This window comes from Artibeus jamaicensis, unplaced genomic scaffold (assembly GCF_021234435.1).
Source record: "Artibeus jamaicensis isolate MK-2021 breed Jamaican fruit bat unplaced genomic scaffold, CSHL_Jam_final contig_233, whole genome shotgun sequence".
Lineage (NCBI taxonomy): Eukaryota > Metazoa > Chordata > Mammalia > Chiroptera > Phyllostomidae > Artibeus > Artibeus jamaicensis.
This window is the reverse complement of record NW_026521486.1, coordinates 3143625-3170506: the sequence shown is the minus strand read 5'-3', so window position 1 is coordinate 3170506 and position 26882 is coordinate 3143625. Positions and strand designations below refer to the sequence as shown.

Here is a 26882-nt window from a genome sequence, read left to right as displayed (position 1 = left end):
CCTGCCTGTGCCCTGCCTCCCCCTCCTCCCCAACCTTCCCTGTGTCTCTTCTCAGATTTCCAACCGGGTTCTGCGTGAGCAGGTTAGCAGACCTGTTTCAAAGGCTTTGGAAACTAGTGGTGAGGAAAGACATGGAAAAAAAGAATGTTCCCACGAGGGGTTCTTAAACCTTGTGGGCAAAAGAGCAACCTGACATACTTCTTCCGAATGCAGGTTTCCAGGTTCTGCGGTCCAGAGATTCTGACCCAGCAGGTCAGGGCCAGGGCCCAGGAAGGCGCATCTGGAACAATCATCCCAGAAGGGCTCTGGCATGACCTCCAGGACACTGCGGGAGGCACCGCTGGGGCATGGGCGTGTGACTGTCTTGTGCATCAAGGCCAGGTGTGGGCTGAGCCTTGAGGGCTACGTGGGCAGTCCCAGGCCACGGGAGTGCTTCTTCCACAGGAGGAGCAACATGAGCAAAAGCACGGGGGCAGGGGTGAAGGAAAGCCTGTGCCAACTTCAGTTCCCCACCAACGATGTGCTGAGTTGGCACTGCACAAAGCAGCAGCAGCATGGCTGTGAATCGGGCAGGGCGGACTGTCGCACGTATTAGAGGACCTGGCGTGCAGCAGTGGCAGGATCACCCAACGTCTCTTTCATCCTCCCTCCCAGCTCTCAAGCCTATCTTCATGGACGGGTAGCATCTGCTCAGAGCCGAGACTGTCTGTCCAAGTCCAAGTCTGGGATGGGAGTGGAGTTACTTGGCACTTAGCTGAATCCCTGCATCGCGTCAGGTGCTGTGCCAGCCTCTGGGCTTGGGGACTGAACCAGGTGGACCAGATTCTGTCTTGGGGGCGAGGGTCCGGCTAGGGAGACAGGTAGGTCAACCTGCAAGGGGTCTGGCAGGTGGCAACTTCTGCCTCTTTCCAAGGACTTGGAATATTTACCCCAGGGATGCTAGAGGCTTGAGTTTCTGCTATTCGCTTCTCAGGTGTGCGGGACTCCGCTCTGCAACAGAGCGGGAAAAGCTTCCCCTGGGAACACTTTTTAAGTTCCCTGGAGCCTGTCCCACTACCAACAATGGACCCCAGATCAATTAAATCAGAGTCCAACCCTGACCAATGTGGCTCAGTTGGATGTTCTCCCACCACGTGGAAGGTTACTGGTTCGATTTCCAATGGTTGTGGGTTTGGTCCCAGATCAGGTTTCTCTCCCACTTTCTCCCTCCCTCTCCCCATCAGTAAATAAATAATAAAGGTCAGAGCCCAGAGGGTGGATTTGTGGCATCAGCCTGTTTCTTTTCAAGTGTTTTTTCCACCCATTCATCCACCCCCTCCCCTTTGGCAAACATCAGTCCGCTCTCTGTATCTGTGTGTCTGTTCCTGTTTTGTTCATTTGTTGGAGGGCGCTGCCATTTAAATGGAAAGGGTGCAGGGATATCTGGGAGGGGTACAAGGAGAAAAGGAAGGAATGATACTGTTACCAGAAGGGAGTGGAAAGACGAGTCCGCCTAACACTGAAATTCCCTCTTCTCATTCTCTCTGGCTCTTTTCTTTCATTCCTTGAACTTTTCGTAGTGTGTGACTATTATTTACCACAATATGGTGTGTTTCTTTTTGTTTCCACCACCAAAATGACACCAAGCCCTGGCCCGTGTGGCTGTTGGTTGGGAGTCACCCGCAAAGCCAAAGGTCGCCAGTTGATTCCCAGTCAGGGCACATGCCCGGGTTGCAGGTTTAGTCCCAGTCAGGACACGTACAAGATTGATGTTTCTTTCCCTCATTTCCCCTCTCTCTAAAAATAAATACAATCTTAAAAAAAGAAAAAAAACCGAGGCCTCAAGGCCCTCTTGTTCTTCAATGTGAATGGCCACATCCGAACCCTTGGATGACCCTCTAATATTTACTGGTTGCAGCTGAATGAATGATGGTTGCTTATCCACCGCTTGCTGCGTGCCCTGCACGATGCCAGGCGTTTTTACATTCCGTCTCTGATGCACGAGCCCCATTAATCCAACCCTGTGAAGTAGCTATGACCATCAACTTCATTTTGCCAATGAGACTGAGCCCTAGGGAGTGCCAGTGACTTGAAAAGGTCCGTGCGGCCAGCAGGAGGGGCACAGGGCGACAGTCGGATTCGTGCAGCTCCGACGCTGGGTGAGGCCAGGGCTACATGCGTGTGTGGGGAGCGTCAGCGCTTGGAATGAGCATGGGAACAACACACCACCTACTGGGCCGGGGTGCCAAGAGGATTAAGAACGACAGCTTCTGGGTGAAGATGGTGCGCTCCTTCCCGGAGGCCACTCCGTACACCTGATATTAGCAGAGACTCACTCAGTACCTTGCTCTATCAGCAGGTTTGCAGGCATCGTTGGGCTTTCTGTGCTTGCTCCAGCCGCCCTGCGTCCACAAAAACATCCGGGTTACTGGCTCCTAAAGGACCAATGAACTAAAGCATCGTGAACCAGGGGGCGGGGTTAAGGAAGGACATCATGGCCGCCCCCAGCGCGCCGCGTCCGGCGGCTTGTAGGTGGTGCACTGACCGGTAGCTCCGCCACCGCGGCCCCGCCCTCTGCCCACACCAGCCGATCCTGGGTTGGACGCGGGCTGCTCTGTGAGGCGGCGGTCGGAGAGGGAAACATGGGGACGGTGCACGCCCGGGTAAGAGGCCCAGCGGGCTATGTGACCTCTGGGAGGGCACCGCGTGGCGACGCTCTCGCGGCTGCGCTCAGGGGTCCCCTGGTCAGTGGGCTCCGTGGGCGCGGAGGCCGTGAAGACGCCTCTAGCGGGTCCCGCAGATCTCCAAGCAGGAAACCGATACTCAGAGAAGGGGCGAGACTTGCCCAAGGTCACTCAGCGAGGCGGTGGCCATGAGGGGAGTAGCTAAGTTCCCGTGAAATCCTGGAGCAGAGTATTAAGTTTTCCTCTCCATGGCTTGACTTCTGTACCTTCAGTGGTTTCGGGCGTCTCCTCGCCGGTCGCTTTTTCTAGTTTCCCTGTCAGCCGCTGCTGGAGTCACGCTAACCTCCTGGAGCAGCAAGTGTCCTTTGAAGTCTTGCAACCCAGAACTATCTAGGAGTCCTTTCTACTTGTGACCGTCCAAGACGGAGCCTGCCAGCGCTTTGGTTCCGCCTTGTCAAGTGGAGGCGGTAGTGGTGCCTATTCACCAGGCTGTTGAGAGAATTAGAAGACAATGAACATTAAGTACTTAACTTTGTGGCGCGAACTAACTGCTTGCCAAACTGTTCTTTTTGATCGTCATCTTCACTGAGGGCCCGAGGAGGAATATTTTGTCCAAGGGCACAGTGTTAGAGCCTCAGAGTGTTCCAAAACTCAGATCTCCCGAGTCCCAGCGCGGAAAACGACTCTCCTGCCGCAACAGGGGTTGTTTCACTTGCTCTGCTCACAAGTTCCCAGGCGTTTCCCAGCGTCTTCCAACAGAATGTAGCCCAGACTTCTCAGCTGGGGGTCCGGAGTAGGACTTCCCAGATCTTTCATTCAAGACACACCGCTGCTTTTCTGACACACTCTGGAAGGCACTGTCGCACCCCGTTCCTTCTTCCATCATCCGCCCACAGCGTTCGGGTCGGGTCTTTAGCTGTCAGAACGTTCCCATCGGTTAGAACCCAGTACTGAGTTCTGGCTAGACCTCCCCTTGCTTCCTCTCATGTGGTTGTGCTGCTCACTTCCTTGACATTTTCCCCCTAGTGCCCTGTTTTATCTCTGTTTCCATTTTTATCTTATCCTTTTAGATTCTCAGGTTGTAGATGTTACTAGTAGGAACTGCATCTTACTTGGCTTGCATCTTTTGTAGCATCTTGAACAAAGTAAGCAATCATTTACTCCAGTGATACTGCCCCGTGGGCTGCTCTGTGCTGGGCACCGTTGCAGGTGCCAGGGAGGCAGGGGAAAAAAGTGCTTCTGTTGTGTTCCTTTGATGCTAAGATGGCGGCTGCTTTCGTTAGTGTGACCAAAAATGTTGTAATTTTGTTTGATCTTTCTATTTTAGTAGCCAGTGTTACGCAGACTTTCTGGTCAAGACTCACAGGAAAACATTTTATGTTTTCTGCCCAGTACCCTCAGGCACACGTGAAACAAAAGTTTTGTGAAACAGTATTTACCACAAATACCTGTAATTTTTTAATATGTTCCATTTGACTGTAGTCTATATCACTTTAAAGATGCGGGTCATACTCAGTTGATTTCATGCCCTGTCCCTGTAGTCACACTGCTTTGTGCTCTGCCGGGCAGATGGTGGTCAGTAACATTTGACTGGCTGATGTAGACTGATCAGCTTAAAGGTGAGAGGCTAGATCCAGATATTTATTTTAATATATTTCTCCAAATATTTAACATTGTGCCTACTCTTTCAGACGCTGGAATATAAATTCTACGAGGATCTTGTTAGTGCTCGTCACATAGTAGGTTCTTAGTATTTGGTGAATAAGTAAGACAGTTAACTGGGACATCAAGCTTTGACATAACTGTACCATCATAAAGACATCATCTCTCACAGTCTTGAGTTTCAGATCAAAGAAGGCAAATGGGTCTGGCAGGTGTTTAGTGAGTCTCATTTCAGACTTTGAAATCAAGAGACTTTAGTGAGTCTTGGTGGATTTGTTAAAACATAATGGAACATAAACTTTGCCCGGACAGAGCATATGTGTTTAACATTCAGATTAAGGGGGACACAACGTGTGCGTATACTCTTAACCACAGTACATACTCTGCACACGGTTTGCACAGATTTGATACACTTTTTGTACTGTGTAAGCTTAAATAGAGAACACCCTTATGATGTGGTGCAGGAAAAAGTTACTATTTTAATTTGTTGATATATTTGAGAACTATAGTAATGATTCGTGTTTTAAATGTTACACACCAAAAGTGAAAGGATATGAAGTGAATGACATACATTTGCCTAGTATTGTCTTTCCTTTACCACCTGAAGCGCTGTGAGACGGGGACTCTGTCTGTCCGGCCCCCTGCGGAGTCCCTGCCCGAGGCTCAGCATGCACTGCGCACTCAGTCGACATTTATTAAATGTGCAGAAAAAAAAATCCATTCAGTGACTCATTTCATAAATACTTGAGTCCTTCTGGCGCACCAGGGCTGGTAAAATACAACAGAGGAGGAGCGCTCATGAACTCCCGGTGTCGAGGCGTCCCTCTGCGGGAGGGACTGGTTCTACCTGAAGAAGCCAGGGACGGCGCACGGAGGGGGTGCCGTGTAAGGTGGCTCTCTAAGCTGCTTAGTGGGGAAGTTGTTTCTCACAGAGAGAACAGGGTGTCCCAAACAGGAATGTGGGGGCCGGGGGGTGCACGTGGGCCTTGTGCTGGAGCTCCTTGTGGGCCCTGCGAAGAAGTCCAGCTGGGTTCTAACCGGTAGGCACTTTCTGAGGACCATCCGGGTCTCCTAGGGCAAGGTTGGGAGAGAGGACAGGGTGCTGCCAGGTCACTACCTTTCCGGGGACCAGAGACGTTACAGAGCAGGTGCTGACAAGAGGCCGTTGAGTATTCCGGGGGGAAGGTGACTGCAGTCCAGAGTCCCCCCTGCTCTGCGCGCTGCAGGGGTCTCACAGTGCTCTGCACTCAGAAGTGCTTCTCTGTGGAGAGTTGCTGGAGTAAGGAGGCCGCCAGATAAGTAGTTAGCCTGGTTTTCCCCAAACTTGCGTGTTTGTACAATCACCCGGTGCCCCATGAGGCCTCTGGATCTGTTCCAGGATCCAGAGGTCTGGTCTGGGTATCCCTGTGGCTGGGCAAGCACGTGTGTAAAATGCGCTGTTACAACACACCGTGCATACTGCCTGTCTCCCCGAGAGGACTGACCGGGCACGGCCCTCGGAGGCCGTGTTTGGAAGACCCTGTAGGGCTTTCCAGCCGATGGCAGTTCAGATGGAAGGAAGTGATCTCTTCCCGACCCACTGTGGAGCAGTTTGCTCTTAGTGTGAATGTTCGGAACCAAAACAAATCTGCCGTCCAGAGCAGTGCGTGGTAGTCATTTGGGATGCCAGCTTGTGTGATTAGTTGTCCTAAAATGTATCCAATTTTGTTTCAAAAAATTAAGATACTTTCTCTAACAACAGAAAAACATTTTTTTCTTTTCCTGATACATGTCTTTGTGACATCTTATTTTTAAATTATTTTCGTTTTCAAAGGGGCCTCAGAATGTTCAGAACTGCATTGGCCATAATCCTTGTAGGTTCGTGCCCGACCCTTTCAGTTACTTGACAGTTCATCTTTGTTTTATTTGTTAATAGCCCACTGGACACCGAGGACCCCACCGCCAGTGTAAGACTTGGACTTCAACAGCAGCCCATGCCCTTGGCCCCCCACCCCCACCCCCACCTCCACTTACCAGGGGGAGGTGCGGTACTGTGTTCCTGGAGCATCATCTGAAGACTAAGGTTCTGGACTTTTGTACAGTACAAGTTCGCTAATCCATGGTTCCTCCTTCCCCTTCAGAGTTTGGAGCCTCTTCCAGCCAGTGGGCCTGACTTTGGAGGATTAGGAGAAGAAGCTGAATTTGTTGAAGTTGAACCGGAAGCTAAACAGGAAATTCTGGAAAACAAAGATGTAAGTATTCCGTTGAAGGGTTGAGACACAGGGTCCAGCACAAGTAACGCCCCTTCTTCCATTACAGAACCATAAGCATGTCATTCTGTACGATAACAGTGTCACACTCGAGCACACCATGTGACCTCTTAGGTGAAATGTGCAAATGAAAACTGTGTTAGGTGTCCCCCCACCGACTACACTCAAGCAGGCGCGATTTCTGCCCAACCCTGTGGTTGTCGCTGGAGACACTCGCTCCCTAAGCCTCCAGGGGAGGGAAGGAGAGGGGAAGGGTTCCACCCGAGTGAGACTTCGTCGGAGAAGAACGTGTACCCAACTGCACTGTAGGAAGGCCCGTGACTTAGAAACGTAGTGTGTTAATAGTTAAAATGGCTTTAGAAAAGTAGTTTTTCCTTGATTATTTATGTGGGAAGTGTAGACAAACACATTTTGTATTTATGTCATTAAAAAAAGGCATTCCAAAGACTAACTCAAATTATGCTTCAGTTTATACTCTGTTCCCTGCTCCTAGGAAAAAGACCTTGGGTCTTGAGTGAAACATTTCTTAAACTTTATTGTTTCTAAAGTGGAAGACAGCTGAAGAAATGTAAGCACATTTTCATTAATTCTGCATTAAGGTGGTCTCCGTGGTGTCCCAGGCAGCTGCAAGTGAAACATTTCCCTAGTGCTTCCTGTGAACTCGGCTTTATTTTTCTGTTGCTCGGCGCCGCCCACTTTATCACAGGCCGCTGCTTTCTCCCGCCCTAAAACGTCAGCCCTGTAGAGGCAGGAGTCCGTTGTGTCCGCTGCTGTAGCCTGTGTTCGGGGTAACCCCGGTCCCACAGGCAGTCGGCGTGTTTTTCTCACACAACGTAAACGAACCGCTGTGTATTTGCTGTGCAAAGTGGGAGAATGGCCGTGAGCGAGACGTGGCTCCGGCTCTGGAAGAGTTCACTGCCCAGCGAGGGGACACAGGCGGGGGCTCGGGGCCGGCACTCGTGACCGTGCCGACCACACAAGATCTCGGGTGGGATGCCCGCAGTGTGGAGCCAGGCCCCAGTCAGTGTGCGGGGGCCGGCGCTGGGGGGTCATGTTGGGGGGCACACGCAGGGCGCCTCTGCGCCACTGGGTTTGGGGCGGACGTGGTCCCTGGTCGTCTGGGCTCAGAGACCTTATGGCCTTGTTCACAGGAAGTACAGATCTAGCACAGGCTAAGTTCAAGTTACCGGTTATTTGAAAAGGTGTGAAAGACGAATAGAATAAAGTCTGGAACTAAGAAGTGTGGGTTATTGACCTTGAAAAGAAACCCTGGAAAGTAACTGCAACATCTGTCTTCAGCCCTCTGCCTGGCCGCCTGTTCACCCTGTGTCCCACTCAGCCATCTGTGTCCTCTTGTCCCTTCCAGGTGGTGGTCCAGCATGTTCACTTTGATGGGCTCGGAAGGACGAAAGATGATATCATCATGTATGAAATTGGAGACGTTTTTAAGGCTAAAAACCTTATCGAGGCAAGTATTTCCCCTGCCGGCGTCTTTTCCACTGCCTTCCGAAGATGCGGTGACTCTCCCGTGTCCGCGCCCCGGCACGTGCCGCGCCCCAGCCTCTGCCCTGTTGGCCTCGCCTCCTGCCCCGAAGGGAGTGCTGGTGCCCCATGCTGACACCCCAGCTCCCCAGGCGCTTCCGACAGACTTACATAGGTTTGCATTCGCCCTTATCCCTGCGACGGGGTGTCTGCCCTCTTTTCCAAGGCCAGTAAATCTCTGTGTTTACAACTGCCCAGCATTGGAAGGGAGGCTGGGCCGGTGCCCAGCACTGCCCGCCCACAGCCCCCTGCCTGACGCTCCCCCGCACTCCCTCCTTCGGGGCCCTCCGGCCTCTTGGGGTGACGCTCAGGCGCTCCCCTTGGGCTGGTGCTCCGTTTCCCCAGCCTCCTCCCCGGGTTGCAGGGTCTGCCTCCTGTCGTCCATGGGCTCCTCCTGTGCTTCTGGTCCTGGAGCCCCACTCACGTGCCCAGCGCGGCCGCCCCCAGCTTCCTCGGGCCTGGGCCAGCGGCCCCTTGCAGTCCCCCTTTCACTTGACCTTTCAGCAGTGCTTGACCACCCCCTTTTAGAAGTTAGTGCTGCTGTAAAAAGGTCAGTACACGAGTGCAGTTGAAAACCAGTATGAAACGAGGCAGCGGTGTGGCGTGCCTAGGCCCGCCCGCCCTCGGAGAACGCGGGGCCTCGGCGCCCTGCCCGTCCTCCCAGGAACGTGGTGCACAGGTAGGACCCCGCCAAGCCCGTGAGCAGCGGTCCTGTCCCCCACATTCCTCCTGCGCCTTTCGTGGTGGACGTTACCGATCGGCACGGAGCTCTTCTCACACGGACCCGTACCGCCTGCTCCGTATCTCACTGCTTCCCTTCGTTTCCCGAACAGTTTCCCGTGGGTGGGCATTCATGTAGACGAGGGGCGTCAAATTCATTGTCACCGGGGGCCACATCAGCCTTGCAGTTCCCACCAAGGGCCGAATGTCATTTTACGACTGTATAGATGTAACTACTCCTTAACAGTTAAGGGAGAGCCTGGCACTGCCACCGGGTAGAAACAAGGTGCCAGGCCGGATAAAACAAGGTGGGGGCCTTGTGTTTGCGCCCTGTGACGTAGACGGAGCGCTTCGTTCCTAGGAGCAGCGCTGCGGTGAGTGCCTTAGTGTCCGTGTGACGGCACGCTCGGGGTTGGCTCTGCAGGTGGCGCTCTGTACTCTGAGCACATTGCCCTGCGAGAGACCTCCAGCAGCTGGGTAGGAGCGTCTGTTCCACAACGTTTCAAAACGTTGGATGGTAATGCAGTTTAAAAACTCCTGCCTGCCTGTTAAGTGAAAAACACCATCTTCTTTGCTCCAATTTGCACCTTTAATTTATAAAGTATTTTTATTTATTTATTTTAAAGAAAGGGGAAGGGAGGAGGAAAAACATCAGTGTGTGGTCGCCTCTTGCACGCCCCCCACACTGGGGACCTGACTTGCAACCCAGGCATGTGCCCTGACTGGGAATTGGACCAACGACCCCTTGGTTCACAAGCTGGCGTTCAGTCCACTGAGCCACACCAGCCAGGGCTAATTTGCGTTTTAATTATGAATGAGATGAAGTGCCTTTCCATGTCTCTTGGCCATTCACATTTTTCTTCTGTGAATGACCTGCTGGTGACTTTGTTTCCCTTCCCACTGTTGGGCTTTTATTAAGAAGCTTCTTGCATGTTGACAGTGACAGCTGCCACGCTGACTGTGTTTTTCTCGCTTTGCTGTCTTCGGCACGTGTCTGCCTCCTGCTCTCACTCCACATGCCTTTCCCTCGGTCTCCGTGGGTCCCACACTCTCCTGGGCTGCTTCCTGCCCCGTCACGTTCATTTTAGGTCTGTTGGCAGCCCCTTTCCCTGCGACCCCCCTGAAGTGTTGGTCCCTGCGAGGATCGGTCCCCTGGTGAGCCCGTCCACCGCTGGTCTCAGCTGCAGCCTCTCTGCCGAGGGCTCCTCACCCTCATTTCCACCCATTTCCTGTCCTCAGGGCTTCAGCCCTGTGTGTGTGACTGCCCACTCAGCATTTCCTCGTGGGGTTGCCACAAACCAGACTCCCCATTGCCCCCCAGCCCCCGCCCACCCGACCCCAACTGCTCCCACAGCACCGAGAAGCGGGGAGCCCAGAGCCATGGCGTCTGTTGCCTCCTCTCACCTCTCGGCTGCTCCACCCAGCCCGTGACTGTCCTCAGACTCCTGTCTCCGAACTGGGTGTCGTCTGTCCCCCCCTCGGACGCCGTGCCCTGGGTGTGTCCAGCCGCCCTCAGCTGCCGGGCCTGCCTTGGGATCCCTCCCGCCCCTCCACGTCCACTTCCCTCCCCCCGCCCCCACGTTTGCTCACGTGGTCAGCTCCAGTCCTGCGTAAACTCCACTGTTTCCCCGCCGCCGCTCGAAAGTCTGCCATCTCACCCTGTTCCCGACGGACGAGCCCCACACTCTGCCCCGACATGGGTCCCCCCCTCGGCTCCCTGAGTCCCTTCTCCCACCCCTGGTGTCCCTCTGGCTGGGAGGTCACCGTGAAAAGGACCGCTCTGGACAGAGGAGGCGGCGTGGCGGTGAGGAGATTCGGACAACTGAGAGGCGTGTGTGGGCACAGACCCGGGTGCCCTTTATCTGGGTGTAACGGTTGGCAGTTGGCCGTGACTCTCACCAGGAGAGCCTGCCCGGCGGGTGCTTTTCAGTTTGGTGCGTTGATTGGTTTGCTCGCACAGAAGGGATTGTGTTATCGCTCTGTGTTCCACTCTCTGAATGGGATTTCTTGTTGCCCCTCAGTGCCTGGTCCTTTCTTTTGTGTCTGGTCTGAGTGGTGCTCTCTTCCCAGGGACCAGCCAGGAGGCGACAGTGACCGCCAGCCTGGGCCCAGGGCCCCCTGTTCATGTTTCTGAACCTTAGAGAGAAATGTTCTCTGGTTTCCTGCCTCGTAGGTAATGCGGAAATCTCACGAAGCCCGAGAAAAACTGCTTCGTCTGGGGATATTTAAACAAGTGGACGTTTTGATTGACACATGCCAAGGTACGTGCTGTGTGTTGTTCTCCGTGGTGCCCCCCACTCGCCTCCCGGGGTCACGGAAGCAGTGCGTGTGTCCCGGCAGAGGCAGCCCGGCCTGGGTGGTCAGCAGTCCCGGGGGGTAACTGGGTTTGTGTGTCAGGCCTGGGGAGGGCGGGCGCACTTTGAACATACTGTCCTCTGAACCCCTGGATGGTGCCAGGCGTCCGAGAAGGGTCCCGGAGGCAGGAGCCAGGTCATCCTTGGTGATACTCGCTCAGCCCAGCAGGTGTCTGAGGGGGCCCTTGTGGGCCCCATCGGAACACACACTTTGAAAAGAGGTGGCACTACAGATTGGAGTTCCGTTTTAGTTTGTATTCATTTGCCTGTTTGCTGTGGGGGACGGTCTGGGGCTGGTGTGGTTTTCCCATGGTGTCTCGTCACTGCATTGTCCCCAGTGTCCCCTGGTCCCTGTGGTGGCCGAGCACAGCTCCAGCGCCCACATTGGGGAGGAGGAAAGGAGGGGAAGGCTCGCCCTTCCCTTATGCACCGGTCCCGGTGGTGCGCACAGCACCCCTCTGACCCCACCAGCCTGGATGAGCTCAGCCTAGTGCAGGGAGGACGGCAGTGCGGTCCGGTCCAAGTGGCTCGTCTGGGGAGTGAGGACTCGCGGCGGCTAGAGCAGCGGTTCTGAGTGTGGTCCCAGCCCAGCAGCGCGGCCCTGGCCTGGGGCTTGGCAGGAATGCACATTCCATGGAAGCAGGCGCTTTGGGGGCGCGGCCGGCAGTCGGGCATAGTTGGAGCCCCACTGGCTGAGTGAGGGCAGAGGACGACTCAGGGAGACAGCCAGCTGTCACCGTGCCCTCACTGCGATAGTCGTGCCATGCTCAGCTCTGCGTAAGGGTTTGTGTCCGTGACCCAGGTGAATCTCACAGAAACCTGGACACTGTTATTCTGTGAGAAAGAACAATTTCAGCTAAGCAGCAGGCTAGGAAGTTTAAGAACGTGCCCCAGGTCTAATGAAGGGGCGGCGGACGGCCCCTGCTGCCACCTGCTCGTGCTGCTCGTGGTGGCAGGTCTTGGTGGTGGCATTGGCTTTCGTGGCCTTCTGTCTGCTGAGAGTGGGACTCGTGTGTGGTCAGCCAGCCCGCAGTGTCAGCGGTTACCCAGCTGCACACCGGAATTGCTGGGCACTGTTAGGAAATCGCGGGTTAGGGCAGCGAGGTCGTTCTGTGTGAGTCGGTGATGGTGGCCCCCCGAGAATGGACAACAGCAAGAGTGAACCCCGGCACAGACCGCACAGTACTGAAAAGCAGTGTCTGACTCTCGAGTCAGCCGTAGCCTCGGCCACCCCGATGCCACATGTTAATAACAGGAAATGCGTGTGAGGAGGCAGGGAAGCTGCTCTGTTTTCAGCTTTTCGATGAACTGGAAACTGCCTTAAACGATAAAACCTATTATTTAAAGAAAAGTAAAAAGATGATGCCAAGACTCTACCCTGACCAGCTGAATCAGTATTTGGGAGCCAGGGCCTGGGCGTCTCAGCCTTTGACAGCTCCCCGGAGCGTCTCCTGTCCAGCCGGGGTCAGGGTCGCCCCTCCTTCCCGTGAGCGGCCCACAGCCTGGGAGCTCAGCCCTGCTTCCCGGCAGCCGGGCGCTCAGCACCGGGTTCGGGCCCCAATCATCCTGCAGGCGCCGCACCCCCAGTATGAAGGAGGATCAAAATAATCACCTCCTGCGCTTGTAGCTCAGCCCTCGCTTCTCCTTCAGGGTCCCTAGAGTCCCTCTTGTCACGAGAGTCCCCATCTGAGTGTCAGTTGAGCTGAGACCCCAAGTGGTGTCATGGTCCCTTGGTGGGAGGACAGAAGCAAACCCTGTGTGCTTGGCCAGGGCGCTGCGGTGGCCGTGCCCTTGCAGCGGAGTCTGTCTTCTGGGACTCTGCCGCCGAAACTGGGCCCAGGTGCTTTGGTGTAGAGGCAGGGATGACTGTGGGTGGCAGTGTTCTTGAACTTGAAAATGGAGAGTGGGGGTTACAAAGGAGGTTGTAAAACAGACCGAGCCTTCACACAGCGTTGTCGCAGTGGGACCGGACGTGAAGTGCGCGTTCCGTCGGCCTTACCGTGGAGCGTTCGCCCCTTCCCTAGGTGACGACGCCCTTCCGAACGGGCTGGACGTGACCTTCGAAGTCACCGAGCTGAGGCGGCTGACGGGCAGCTACAACACGATGGTCGGGAACAATGAGGGCAGCATGGTACGGCTTGGGCCCTCCTGCCCCGCGGCGGGGCTGCGGCGGCGGGCTCGCAGACGGCCAGTGAGACGGGCAGTGGTGCAGACCCCGTCACGCCGCTGCCCCTTGGAGTGTGAGATGGCCGCGGCTTCTCATTGGTCTTCTGAGAGTTTGTCCTCCTGTGCTTTGGATTGTTTGAAAACAGTGTGAACATCAGTAGTGAGTTAGGAATGGTTTGGGGAGTGTTTGTGTTAAGTTTCTTGTTCAAGTTCCCCCGAGCCCCAAACCACAGCTGGTTTCCGTGAGCCTCCCAGGGCAGTAGCAGGGGGGCCGGCCCCTGGGATCGGTCGGGGGGTGGGGCGGTGCGTACGCTCAGCACAGACAGGTTTTACCGAGCAAGAGCGGCGGCGGACGGTCCTGCCAGATCTGCAGTCTGTTATTTTCCCCGAGACTCGGGGGTCCCTTCCCCAGCCTCAGCTTCCTGAGGAAGCTGTCACCCCTCCCTTCAGAGCCCCACTCTCTCCCCCCAGGTGCTTGGCCTCAAGCTGCCAAACCTTCTAGGCCGTGCGGAGAAGGTGACGTTTCAGTTTTCCTATGGAACGAAGGAGACTTCCTACGGCCTGTCCTTCTTCAAACCACAGCCTGGAAACTTCCAAAGAAAGTAGGAAGCCAAACAGACCCTTGAGCGCAGGGGCCGGTTCCCAGTTAGAAGGGCTGCTGGTTGGGGAAAGGAGCCACGGCGAGTCGGCTGACATCCGGCCGTGTTCCCACACGCCACGGAGTCCGAGGCTCCCCGAAGTGCATTTTTCCAGTGTGTGCAGTGTGGTCCTTGTCCTGGTGGGTAAAGCCCTGTCCGTTGCCTCCTAGCTTCTCCGTGAACCTGTACAAAGTCACTGGGCAGTTCCCGTGGAGCTCACTTCGGGAGACGGACCGGGGCATCTCGGCGGAGTACAGCGTGAGTAGCTCTCCCGTCATTCGTCCTCTGCGCCCGAGGGAGGACACAGCGCCTCTTTACTGGACTCCCAAAGACAGCGAGCAGGGCGGCTGGGGAGAGCAGTGACCCCTCAGAGGCCCGACACCGGGAGGGGTGGGGGAGGGGTTACCCCGGCATTGTTGCTGGTTGCCCTCCACCCTCTCTCTCCCAGCTGGGGCCTGTCCTTGGGCCTGGCTACCGGGTGGGGCGTGGCTGGTAGCCACGGGGCAGCTTCACCAACCTGGTAGATTTCCTCTGAGGTCCAGACTTGCTGTGACGCCGCCTGCTCGTCCTTCCCCCCATGCTCAGAGCAGCCCCTTTGGACAGCCCGCAGAAGCACTCTGGTCACAGAAAGTGCGGTTGCTGGTTCTCGCTCAAGTTTACTGCCAGCAGGATCCAACCAAATGCAACAAATGGACTTAAGTCGTTTGGCCGTTATAGCTTTACAGTGAGCCCTGCTCTTTCTGCCCCTTCCACATGGGTTCCCATTCCTTTCCTGTTCCGGTAGCTCCCCCAGCGTGGCCCTCAGACCAGCAGCACTGGCCTCACAGGCCAGAAATGGACATCCCTGGGCCCCGCCTGCCCTGCTGAGTCACGTCTCTGGACCCCACCATGGGCCAGGAGTTCCCCACCCCACTGCGCTGACTCTTGTCTGAGAACCCCATTGAAGCCCTGAGGTCACTGGCTGGGCTTCACATGGCACCTTGGAGCACTGTACACAAGAGTTACTCACGCTTCTTACCCTGCAGGCTGAGGTCAGGGAAACTCAGTAGACCAGGTGGACAGAGCGCAGGGCAGAGACGTGCACATTTGTGATTCATTTTTGGTTCTGCAAGTGGCCGCCTGTGCTGGCCTGAAGGGAGTAGCTCTCACCTTTCTCCCCCGTGCCGGGGTGCAGAAGGGGCCACCCAGCCGACGCCGCTCCCAGCCGCTCCTCCAGCGGCTCTCTGGCTGCCAGCAGCGTGGGAGGGCTCTCCTGCCTTCTCGTGTCCCCTGTGTCTCTTTTCTCCAAGCCTCTCAGCAGATTCTTAGGAGGGGAGAAGGGCCCAGGTGGGTCCGGGTGGAGGGCAGAGGGATGCGGAGCAGCAGCACCAGACCCTGGTGTCCCTGGGGTTGAGGGACAGGCCCCTAGGGAGAGGCCCGTGTCCCGCTCCTTGTCCTTGGTGCTGTGAGGACCGGAGACATGAACTCCGGCCTCACTGCGCAAACCGGATGGTGTCGCCTGGCCTACCTCATCCTAGCTGTGACCCAGAGACAGGAGCTGTGTCTCCGAGTATAGCCGTTTTCCTGTGAAGAGCTGCCTGATGGGGCAGAAGGGGCTCTGGCCACTCACGCCCTCCGTGGGCCGAGTGCTGGGAAGGCAGTGGAAACAGCCGCCCTCCTGCCGTCTCTCCCCCCAGCCCCCAGCATGGTGCCAGGGTAGGGGTTGATGAGAAGCGTGTTGAGGTGGGGCCCCCACGTTCTCACGTCGAAAGTGGACAGGGAGGTCTGGGTTTGAAGTCCTCTTGGACACCCGAGGGCTACAGTGTACCACTGTGAGGCTCCCCCCTGGGAAGGGTGCAGTGACCTGGCTTCCTCGTAAGAGTCACGGCATCATTGGCCTTCCGAGGCCACTAAGCAACACCTGAGCTAGAGATTGAAGGCCGGCTGTCCCACCTGCAGGGACCGGGACCTCCCGTGGCTTAGGCCTCTGGCTGCAGGAAGGGTGCTCTTCATGCTGCTGTGACCTCGTCTTTTTGCTCCTCCCTGGGTGCTGATGGGGGCACCTGGGTCACCCGGGTCACCTAGCCCACCTTCAGGAGGGCCAGGTGGGGTGTGTGCCAGGTCTCTGGGTGGACAGGAAGCCTGTCGGTTACAAAGGTGCCCGCAGCTTTCAGCCCTGGGAGCTGTCTCCTCTCCTGGGACTGCTGGCCACATGCGCAGTGTTCTATTCCACCGCAGTCCCCTGCTCGCCCCGCCCCCTTCCCCTGCTCCCTCCCCTTCTCTCCCTCTCTGTGTTTCACTGGCTGCCCTTCTCTTGTGAATGACGTCAGGGCGCCTACTCCAAAGGCTTGTCCGGGTGCCGTCAGGCACCAGAAGGCTGACCGCCCCTGTGCTTGCAGTTTCCCATATGGAAGACCAGCCACACCGTCAAGTGGGAGGGCGTGTGGCGAGAGCTGGGCTGCCTCGCCAGGACAGCGTCCTTTGCCGTCCGACAGGAAAGCGGCCACTCGCTGAAGTCGTCGCTTTCGGTAAGGACTATGCTCTTGCGAGTGAGTGTGGCGAGGCATGACCGCGGCCGCAGTGTGCATTGGGACGCAGTCACCGCCCGCGTCTGGGCGGACCGAGAGGTGTCACCGATGGGCGCCGCCTGTTACTGTTTCTCAGTAACATTGGTGGTAACGGGAACAGGTGTGTGCGAGAGCCGCCAGATGAACGCTGCGGGCTGGCCCCGGTGGAGCCCCAGGAGAACTGGCCCAGCGGTGGTGCCGCAGCCTGCGCCCGCTTTCAGCTCTCCGGTGTGGGGCACTGGGCGGCGCTCCTGCCTTCCTCACCGGGTTTCTGTGCGGCGAGGTGAGGGCTCGGCACGAGATCCGGCCCAGCGTTAGCGCGCAGTGGGCTTCGCTGTTTCACAGCCCCGTTTGAGCTGAGGAGCCCGGCACCTGTGTCTTGCAGCATGCCATGGTCCTCGACTCCCGGAACTCGTCCATCTTACCCAAGAGAGGTGCGCTGCTGAAAGTCAACCAGGTAGCGCTCCGCCCCCTGCGCGCCTGCGTGCTCGGGGCCGGGCAGGGGGGTGGGGCATGTCGGGAGGCCCATTTTCCATATCGAACAGCTTCTTGTAATTGTGAACATCCTTCTGGAGTGGCTTGTGAGGGTGTCAGTCCCTCTCAGGGCTCAATCTTCTGCCCTCGCCAGCAGCAGAGTGAGCGTGGCCCTCTGGCCTCTGCGGTGTCCCTGCCTGGGTTGGGGGAGCGTCATGCTGGGGTGTGAGCGGTTTCCCGTGACAGAATCCGGGCCGGAGGGCGGGCTGCGTGGGGCGCCCAGGCTGGGCCTGGCCCGTCTTCTGTGTCGGAGAGCGGCTGGAAATCGGGTGTTTATGCGCGCCGTGCCAGGTCGTGGAAGACTGGTGGGTGTTTTTCAAGGACTGATTAGGACTGATTGGGCCACGAGCCATGTCACACACTGCAAGCTCCTTGATAAAGTGCCCGTGTTGCCCGAGTTCTGTCGCATGTGGGACCAGTTTGCTTTGGGGGTTCTTAAGGACGCTTGGTGGTCGGGGTTCGCACCAGGCCTCTGGCCCCACGGAGAGCAGGCCACCAGCAGACAGAGGGTCTGTGGTTTTCTAACGCCATGAGGCTGTTCCAGAACCTGTGGGGTGAGTCTGCTGCTCCTCTCTCATGGTGGCCCCTCCCCAGGAGCTGGCTGGCTACACTGGAGGGGACGTGAACTTCATAAAAGAAGACTTTGAGCTTCAGCTGAATAAACAACTTGTGTTCGACTCCGTGAGTATCTGGCCGGAATTCCGGCACCTGCACCCCCATGCCTGGTTTTGGGGACCTGAGGTCCCAAGCGTCTGAAGCCCCGGTACTCACGCCGCAGTGCTTGCTCATTGAACATTGCCGGGGTCGCAGTCCTCTGGGGTGAGGTGGTGACAATTCTCCTTAAAAGGGATCAGGACCCACTCACAGCAGATCACAGGCCCGCAGCATGGCCCTGCCCCTCTGTCACCCGGGGTTGAGGGGCTGGGGGCAGGCACGGCCCTGCTCTCCCTGCCGTCACTTCCAGGGATTTCCTTCCTCCTGACTTACCCAGGAGTGGGGGATGAGTGCCTGTTAGTGAGAGCTGTCTCTGAGCTCCGGGCTGGGAGCCATGTGTCTCTGCCTGTCACCTGGGGTGCCTGTCACCTGGGGGCCACTTCCCCTGTCAGGTGTGGCTGCCTTGCTGTGATGGAGCGGAAGTGGGTCCTGCTCCGGGTTCGGCTTGCCTCTTGCTTGTGCTGGGAGCCTCCTTCTGACATTGGAGTTTGGCGGTTAAAGTGTCCATGAAGCACTTCCTTAGGGCTGTGGTTCTCCAGCTGCACCAGCTGCTGCTTTCCTGTGGGCTGTGCCCTAGCCCAGCTCTGCAGCCGCAGGTGCACAGCTGGCGGCTGGGGACCAGGCCCCGAGTTTTTTATCTGCTGATACTCACAGCAAGGAGAAGAACGCGGACAGAAACGGCTGCTCGTTTATATTCAATAGGTTTTTTCAGCATCTCTCTGGGGTGGAATGCTGGTACCCATTGGTGATAAACCATCAAGTATTGCTGACAGGTGAGTGTGACAAAGATTTTTTATGTATTTATTTTTAGAGAGGGAGAGGGAGGGAAACATTGATGTATGAGGGAAACATGGACTGGTTGCCTCTTGCACCCCCATCACTGGGGACCTGGCCCGCAGCCCAGGCATGCACCCCGACCGGGAATTGAACCTTTCAGTCCACTGAGCTGCACAGCCAGGGCAGGGAGGAGAGCGCTGGTGATCAGGTGGCGGGCCGTTGCAGGTGTTTTCTTTTGGCTCTTTCCTGTTGGCTTCTGGTAAGATATTTCAGAGTTTATCTAGGAGAGCGAATGTTTCAAAATTCATTTTAATGTTCATGTTTAAGTTAGTTTCAAAACACCCAGCATACCTCACACCAGGTATTTTTGCCTTTTTCGGAGAGGGAGTTAACTGTATTAAAGAATTTGTATTCTCTTTTGTGTAGGAAAGAATACAGTTCATGCTCAGATTGCAGAAATTTGCAGGAATATAAAAGTACAGAAACATTTAAGGAAGTGAAAAACTAATCCTCAGTGATAAGCGGAGTTAACATTGGGGTGTCTCTGTTCTGTCTGTGTTGTGGGTGGGTGCGCGTGCACATTGTGATTTACACACACAGCTCTGTCCAGTTGTTGGTGTGTTGTGTCCTGTGCACAGACCCACGCTCTGCCTACTTTCTGAAAGCTGTAAAGAAATTGGGGAGCAGACCGTCCCCACGTCAGGGGAAATTCTTCATAAGCAGCATTTCAGTGCTGCTTTATTTGCACATAAATAACACTGTGGAGAATGTGGTTTTGTCAGTAATTGTGTCTGTTTTGTTTTCACTTGCACTTAGGTATCTAAAGCCCAGGGGGGAAGGGGGGCCAGATGGGGCTTAAATTTCTAAATTCTGGGACCTAAAGTTTCACCTTCGTGAATATAATTTACAACAATATTTAGACGTGTACGGAGATTTATGTACAAGGATATCTATCGTAGCGCTGTCGACAGTAGCAAAAGCTCTAAAGCTGCCAGTAGGGAGGCAAGTAAACCCCAATACAGCCATTGCGAAGGGGGCTGTGTAAGTGTGAAAAGGATGAGAGGAGACCCACGCAGTCGACCGTGCCCCTGTGCGTCCTGCCTGACACCTTTCCCCACGGGACCCAGACCCGGGAGCTCCCTCTGTGGGCACCTCATGTCCCAAGACAGCTTCCCTCTGACGCCTGCTGTTCCGTTCCAGGTTCTACCTTGGTGGACCCACGAGCGTGCGCGGCTTCAGCATGCACAGCGTCGGGCCGCAGAGTGAAGGTCAGTCTTCCCCACCGTGCCCACGTCTCAGCTCAGGAAGGCGTGCGTGGGTTTGTTTATATTGCTGCCATGGAGTCAGCGCCTCGCGCAGTGTCTGCCACACAGCAGGCCTGGGAGGACACTCGTCCAGGGGACTGTAGGGACAAGGGAAAAGTGCACGCTGCCAACCTGCGGTCCCACCACCAGGTGACGGCCCAGGCGGGCATCGTGGTCGCTGGACGCCGGGTCTGTGTGCCTGTTGCCATGCAGCCTGCGTCTCCGCCAGTGACTGAGTGCGGAGGGGTTTCATAGGGATGGCTGTGCATCTTCTCTCACTGACTATAATTTTAAAGATTCACAGACATCACTCTCGAGAGCAGTGTCAGGTTCGGGGAAGACTTGAGCAGAAAGCACAGGGCTGGCTCCCTGGCGGCTCCTGTCGCTGGCATCTTGCACTGCTGGGCTACACTTGTCCTTGTCACCGAGCCAGTGCCGATGCGCAGTCACCAGCTCCGTCTGCAGTGCATGCTGGGGCCGCCCCGTGGGTCTGTCAGTGTGCAGTGGCACATAGCTGTCCCCGAGGTATTGTGCAGAAGTGCCACCTCACTTTCACCGCAAAGTCCAGCACCCTCCACCCACGCACCCCTCCTGCCCCCAGTGCAGTCCTGGCAACTGCTGCGTCTCCTGCCGCGTCCGCAGTGCTGCCTATGCAGGAGGCCAGACAGCCGGGCCCCACAGCACAAGGCCTCTCAGGCAGGCGACGCACATTTGGTATTTCTCCGAGTCTCCTGGGAGCTTATCGCTCGGGTGTGTTTGTCGCCAGATGACGTAAGAGGGCCCTGGTCTCCAGACCCACACCTGCCACCCACGGCGAGGCGGGCACTGCCTGCAGTCACTGCACAGGCGGAGCGCACGGTGCATGTGCTCTGGACCAGCTCCTCTCTCCTGCTGCCTCTGACGTTCCGGCCGCCACTCAGCCAGTGGCCGTGACAAGTGTACCCTCCGTGCTGCTCCACATTTCTCGGTGTGACACCACCACTCTTCATGGGCCCATTCTATTGTCGATGAGCATTTGGGCTTCCGGTTTTTGAGGGGGTGTGATGCAAAGTCCCTGTGTGTGTGTGTGTGTACACGTGTATATACACTTGTATCTTAGGTTCTTGATACAGAGTGTCAAGTCTGATACAGAGTCTGTGTGAAACCGCTCACGTTTCATTTTCTCGCTTGTAATCAGTCCCTACGAGTCACTGGGTGGAGGACACCAGGATGTGAGCTGGTCGTCTCCGAGTGGTAGAAATGAGAGGGTTTTCCCTTCCCCGTGTTTATCAGGTTTCTGCAATGAGTTTAGTCCCCTTGTGGTCAGATCGATGAGCCAGGCAGGTGCAGGGGAACAGAGCGAACCCGGCGGACCGACCGCGTGTTCTTGGTCCCGGCCTTGGTTCTGCTGCGCCCTCAGACTCACGGGACCGGGGCCTGGGGCCTGGCAGTGATGAGCAGCCCCTGCCGGGCGGTGGTCTCGGAGGTGGCCCGGGTTTCTCTTCCCCCGTTTGTCCTTTCCGATCGGAGGTACTAAGACAATTCACAAACAATGTTTTGCAACAAAGCATAAGCATTTAGGTGCTTGTTGGGTTTTTGTCACTTTAGTGTCACAGCTATTGGAAGTTAGGCCGGGCAGGGGCGTGTCAGAGTCCTGCACGCGTGTGCTCCACAGGCAGTCCCGGCCCCGTAGCCTGTCCTCTGGGGGTCGGGTGGGGACGCCGGTCCCTCACTCGGTGAGCAGCAGACACCGTGCCTGTTGATGAACAGCGGGACAGCGTGTCCAGAAAGCGCAGGGACACATCTGCACTCCGTCTCTCTGCTCTGGCCTCGCTGTTTGCCTGGCGGGTGTGATCTGGAAGTTGGCATTCGTGGGAAAAGTGATTTCCACGAGGTCCTTGGTATTATTGCAGGCACTTCCCAGATGGGATGAGTTCTTGATTCGTTCTTTTCCAAACTACCTCAGCTCTGTTTCCCAGTTCAGGGGACGTGTAAACTAAACCAGGGAGAGAAAGCTTTACCGCCGCGGGGCCGGCAGCAGCAGGAGCTGGCAGAGCCTGAGTCCACACCCCACACCATGCGTGCGTGGCGCACACCCGCGCGCGTGCGGTGTAGGGACAGCCTGGGGCCACGTTTGTGAGCCCGTGTTTTGTGTCCCCCCCTCGCTTAGGAGACTACCTGGGCGGAGAGGCGTACTGGGCCGGGGGCCTGCACCTGTACACCCCGCTGCCGTTCCGGCCGGGCCAGGGCGGCTTCGGAGAGCTTTTCAGAACCCACTTTTTCCTCAACGCTGGGAACCTCTGCAACCTCAACTACGGTAAGCCCGGCTGCTCAGGGCCGGGGCTGCTGGCCGGCCAGGTGTTCAAAGCACAGCACCCAGACAGGTGTGTCTGTCTGTCCACGTGACGTAGCCTTTACGTGTAAGGCCCGTGCCTTAAACATGCTGCCACCCCGCCTGACGCTGGGCCCAGAGTGAAGTCGTTGGTGGTGGGAACGGGGTGCAGGTGAAGAACTGTCGTCTGATGCTGTCTGGCAGATGGGGGTCTTTGCTCACTCAGCATGTGTGTCTCGAGCCCTGACTCTCTGCCCGTCCTCAAGGCCACGGCTTGGTCCTGTTCTCAAGAGGCCGGGGACCGGGGAGACTCACAGAGGGCGTGTCCAGCTAGGGGGAGGTGGGGGCTGTCCAGAGGAAGACAGCCTGCAAGGGACCGAGTGTGCCATGGCCTCTCCGGGTCTCCTCTCACTCTGTGTGTTCCCCTTGAGTGTGGCCAAGGGCCCCCGGCAAGCGAGGGAGCTGGGCAGGCCCAGGACCGCCTTCTGGGAAGCACAGGACCCGGCGTGTGGGTCACCCCCTCCTCTCTCTTTCCAGGGGAGGGCCCCCAAGCGCACATCCGGAAGCTGGCCGAGTGCATCCGCTGGTCCTACGGGGCGGGCGTGGTCCTCAGGCTGGGCAACATCGCGCGGCTGGAGCTCAACTACTGCATCCCCATGGGCGTGCAGATCGGCGACAGGTAGGTGCTGGGCTCTCAGGGTCCCGCAACGCCTTCTCGTAATCCGACTTGGTTTCGTTTGGCTAATCGTCTCATCGGTGGCCTCTGAGAGTCAAGATTTTTGAAGAGTTAGCAGAAGGAAAACGTGGTTTTCCTCCGTTGGGTTTGGAGGATTGATGGTGCGGCCCCATCCCCTCCACAGTGCTTGCACTTCCTGTTGCCCAGTAGCGGGAGCCCCTCGAGGTCTGGCTGGAGGGGTCGCTTTGTCACACCTGCTTCCGGAGTTTGGTGTCGCGGAGGTGACTGTGCAGGCCCGGGGCCAGGTTGGAGGGCAGGGCTGCGAGCCAGGCCTCTGGGCGCAGGGCCCCCACGGTGGCCTTCCTCCACTGTCACTGTGCTGAGCAGGATTTCCGTGGGTGAGGACAGCAGGGGGCCGCTCACGGCCACGGAAATTAACTGCACTTCTGACGCTGTTCTGCGTGCCCGGGACCGACTGTGAGGAGCCCAGAAGTGTGGTCGGTGCGGTGTGTGCACGGTACAGCACAGCGTCAGCCGGGGCCGCTGGCACTGGCCGGGGTCGCGCTGCTCGGGGGGCTGGCAGGTCGGGTCAGGTGCCAGCTGACCGGTCCCTGGTGGCAGGTGGCTGCCCTCTGGCTGTGTCCTCGTGTGGCAGAGGAGGGAGAGGACAAGCCAGCTCTCTGGTGTCTTCCTACGAGGATGCGAAGAATCCCACCATGGGGACCCCACCCTCATAGCCTCCTCGGAGCCGTTACCCCCCAAAGGCCCCGCCTCACTGGTGGGCGTCAGGGCTTCCGCACGTGGGTTTTGGGGGACAGGCGTCCCCCACAGCGTCGTGGTAGTCGTCCTCATTTTTATGCCTCTCCGCACAGCACTGTAGGCTGTGTGGTTCTCTTCGGCCTTCTGCCCACAGCTCTGCTGCCACCAAGTGGTGGTGCGCTCTGCATCGTAGCCAGGCTCCGAGGCTCAGCAGTTTAGGCGAATTCTGTCCCAGGCGTCTCCGATCGCCGCGTGGCGGGCGGTGGGCCGTTTAATGGGCAGCCACGGCAGCGAGCTCTCAGTAACCGAGTGAGAACCTAGGTGCGGGTCCGTGCCTGTGCCCCAGCGCCCTCTCTGTCCGGCAGGCTCTGTCCCCTTCCCTCGCACCGGGAGGCTGGTGCCCTCTGCAGTGCCACCTCGGCACCCAGGTGACAGAGCCCTTCTTCAGGGCCCGCAGAGGCTGCTGCCGTGACTGTTTACCCCCTCACATGCAGTGCGGTGCTGGAAGGGTGCTCTGCGGCCGTGTGACGGTGGCAGGTGGGGGGGTGACAGGTACTCAGCCTCTCTGGTCCCTGTCCTCAGGTCCAGAGGACAGGCGCTGACGCTGGGGGCTGCCTGGCAGGTGTGAGGACTCAGTGGGTGACGGGACCCCGCAGGGTCCATGCAGGGTCCTTGCGGGGTCCACGCAGGGTCCATGTGCTCGAAGTGCATTTGGCTCTTTTCACGTCAGTGTGGCCAGCTTCTCGCAAGGAAAGGGCTCCTTCAAGAGACGGGTCCCTCCCCCCACACTGGGCTCCTGTGTGGCCCCCTGGCCAGCTGTGCTGGGAGGGGCCCAGATGGGTGTAGTGTCCTTGTTTCAGAGTCAGTTGAACATGAAAAAATGGGCACTTTTGTCTGGAGCAAGGTTGGTGCCTTGGATAACCTTTCAGCAGATTCCCCGAACCTTTACGACCTTGGATAAAAGAAGCTAGTTCTGCGAGTTGCCTTCCAAAAGCCGCATCCCCGCAGCAGGTGTGAAGGTGGGCCTCCCTGGGGTGACCACAGGTGCCCAGCGCATTTTGAAGGGAGCAGCGCGGTGCGGGCCCGGGTGGGGGGGTAGAGTCAGACACAGGTGACAGCCACTTGAGCCTCTGCTTCTCAAGCGGGGGATGGTGGCCAAGGCAGATGGCGACTCCCTGGTCTGGGGGGCCTCAGACACTGCGTTGCTGCCTGGCACCCCCGTGAGGCGAGGCTGTTGACCAGCCACACTCTGTGGGGGGCGGGGGGGGGTCTCTTCTGGGAGCGATGTTGGTTCCGGGTTATCGAATTCTTACCTCTTGTGAGGCACTGAGCCGGGCCCTTGACCTTGGCTGTGCCGGCAGCCCCACAGGCACCCTGTGCAGCAGGGGCTGCTGCTGACGGAGGAGAGGAGACTCGCAGCGTGACCTGTAGGGTCGGCGGCAGGGCCCGGCACCCGCCTTCCCACTGTGCCCGGGTATAGCTGGCAGGAAACCCCACTGCCGTGCACCCCCCCAGCTGTTCAGAAGGCCCGAATGTGAGGGCCATACAGAGGCCTCTCTGCCCCCGGGCCCTCAGCGGGACAGGGGGGCACCCTCCTCCTGCCGACCTCCCCGCCAGAGCCTCTCCTTCCCGCTGGGTCTGCACTGAGTCTGTCTCTGAGAGTGCACAGGCTGCACTCAGTGTCAGCGTCAGTCCCGAGAGACAAGGACGCGGTTGTAGAGGTTTTAGTGCGGGCAGGTGCGTGTGGGTTTTAGCTGTGTCTTTTAAAGCTGTGGCTTTATTGGGTTTCTCTGGCGAGAGGACCAATTCCGGGAACTGCCGCACCCTGCCCGCTGCCCGGGATAGCAGCAGGCCGCAGGCGTGGCTGCCAGCCCCTGCCCTGTCACTCCCTGGCCCCCGTGACTTGGGACAGGCCCAGCAGGCCCTGGCCTCCTGTCCTTCAGGCTGGAAGGTGGGGGCAGCCGCCCTGCTGGCAGTGGGGTTGCATGGCTGCTGGAGGCCACTGGGTGTCGCTGTGCCCCAAGAAGTCAATGTCGCTGACTCGGGAGCCCTGTCTACTGGCCTGTTTCCTGGTCCTGACTAGAATGGCCAGATTCACCGTCTCAGGCTTCCCTCTCTCTGTCCCGGTTCACTCTGAAAACGGTGTTTCAGAGATGAATTTCAGCGTGGTTTCTTCTGAAGGGCGAGGCCTGCAGTGAGCGAGGTGTTTGGGCGGCGGTGGTGGCTGTGGGCAGTGGCTCCTGCACAGGGCGGCCGGCACCGAGCTTGTGGCTCCTGAGCGACGTCGTCAGGATTTAGTCTTTGTTTCCGAAGTTCGGCCGGAGGCAGGCGGAGGGGGGTCAATTACAGGCAGACAAGTTGCAGGTTCCCCAGGGCTCATGCTGGCGCCTCTGATCGGATTGCAGACTTTTGTGGACATGGAGGCAGTTCTGAACTGTTGGCTAGATTTTATGGGGAGGGGCTTGTGGCACCGTAGTCTGTGACTGAGCGCCGTCCCTGGAGACCGGTGACGAGCCAGGCGCAGGCTGGGGATCAGTGCCTGGGTAGTGACGGGGAAGTGCCAGAGGGTCCCATGGGCCGGGGCGGGGGCGCCTCTGAGAAGTGCAGGCCTGAGGGGTTGTGAAGGCGGCAGGGCCAGCAGAACCGGCCCCGCTGTTGACTCTCTGCCCTTTTTCTAGGGTGTGTGATGGTGTCCAGTTTGGAGCCGGGATAAGGTTCCTGTAGCCACGGCGGAGCGTCCTGCAATCCCCCAGGGGAAGCTCAGGGGCTTGGGCGGCAGCAAGCCACTCAGCGCCACACACCCTTCCTCCAGGCGAACAGGATCCAGCGAGTCTCTGCCCATTGTCCCATGGGAATCCACCTCAATAAATTTTCAAGACAAACACTCAGAGGCCTTGTGGGTGGGATTTGCTTTACCGACCTGTGGCTCTCTGGCTCCCCCTTGCTGGGGGGAGCCACTGAGTCACCGTGTATTCTTTGACGCGCACCTGCCCCGGAGGGTCTCCCAGTTCCTCCCCCGGTTCAGCCCGTCTGCGCCGGTTCCCACGGGGCAGCGTCCAGCAGCGTCCGGGGAAGCCTGTGCAGAAGCGGCGTGTGCTGCTCACACGTGCCGATGGTGGCGGGCTGCGGGCACGGAACCGGCTGTTTGGGTCACTGTAATGCGAGGGGCACGGCGGGAAGAACCACGTGTAAGTTCAGGGACACGAGGCAGAGAGGGGAGAAGCTAGACACACCTCTAGCTTCTCTTAAACAGTCGAGTCTGAAACA

General features: G+C 57.6%; 1 protein-coding gene across 1 annotated transcript; it reads left to right on the top strand.

The window, feature by feature from the left end:
* The first annotated feature begins 2462 nt into the window (after window positions 1–2462).
* Window positions 2463–26503, top strand: SAMM50 (SAMM50 sorting and assembly machinery component). The gene is made up of 15 exons (XM_037160525.2): window positions 2463–2642; window positions 6446–6556; window positions 7941–8042; window positions 11010–11097; window positions 13215–13321; window positions 13828–13958; window positions 14165–14252; window positions 16373–16501; window positions 16926–16997; window positions 17669–17755; window positions 18491–18561; window positions 19766–19833; window positions 22019–22165; window positions 22718–22859; window positions 26294–26503. Exons 1-15 carry the CDS (start codon window positions 2622–2624, stop codon window positions 26337–26339), a joined length of 1410 nt encoding a protein of 469 aa, XP_037016420.1. The 5' UTR covers window positions 2463–2621; the 3' UTR covers window positions 26340–26503.
* Window positions 26504–26882: the final 379 nt, after the last annotated feature.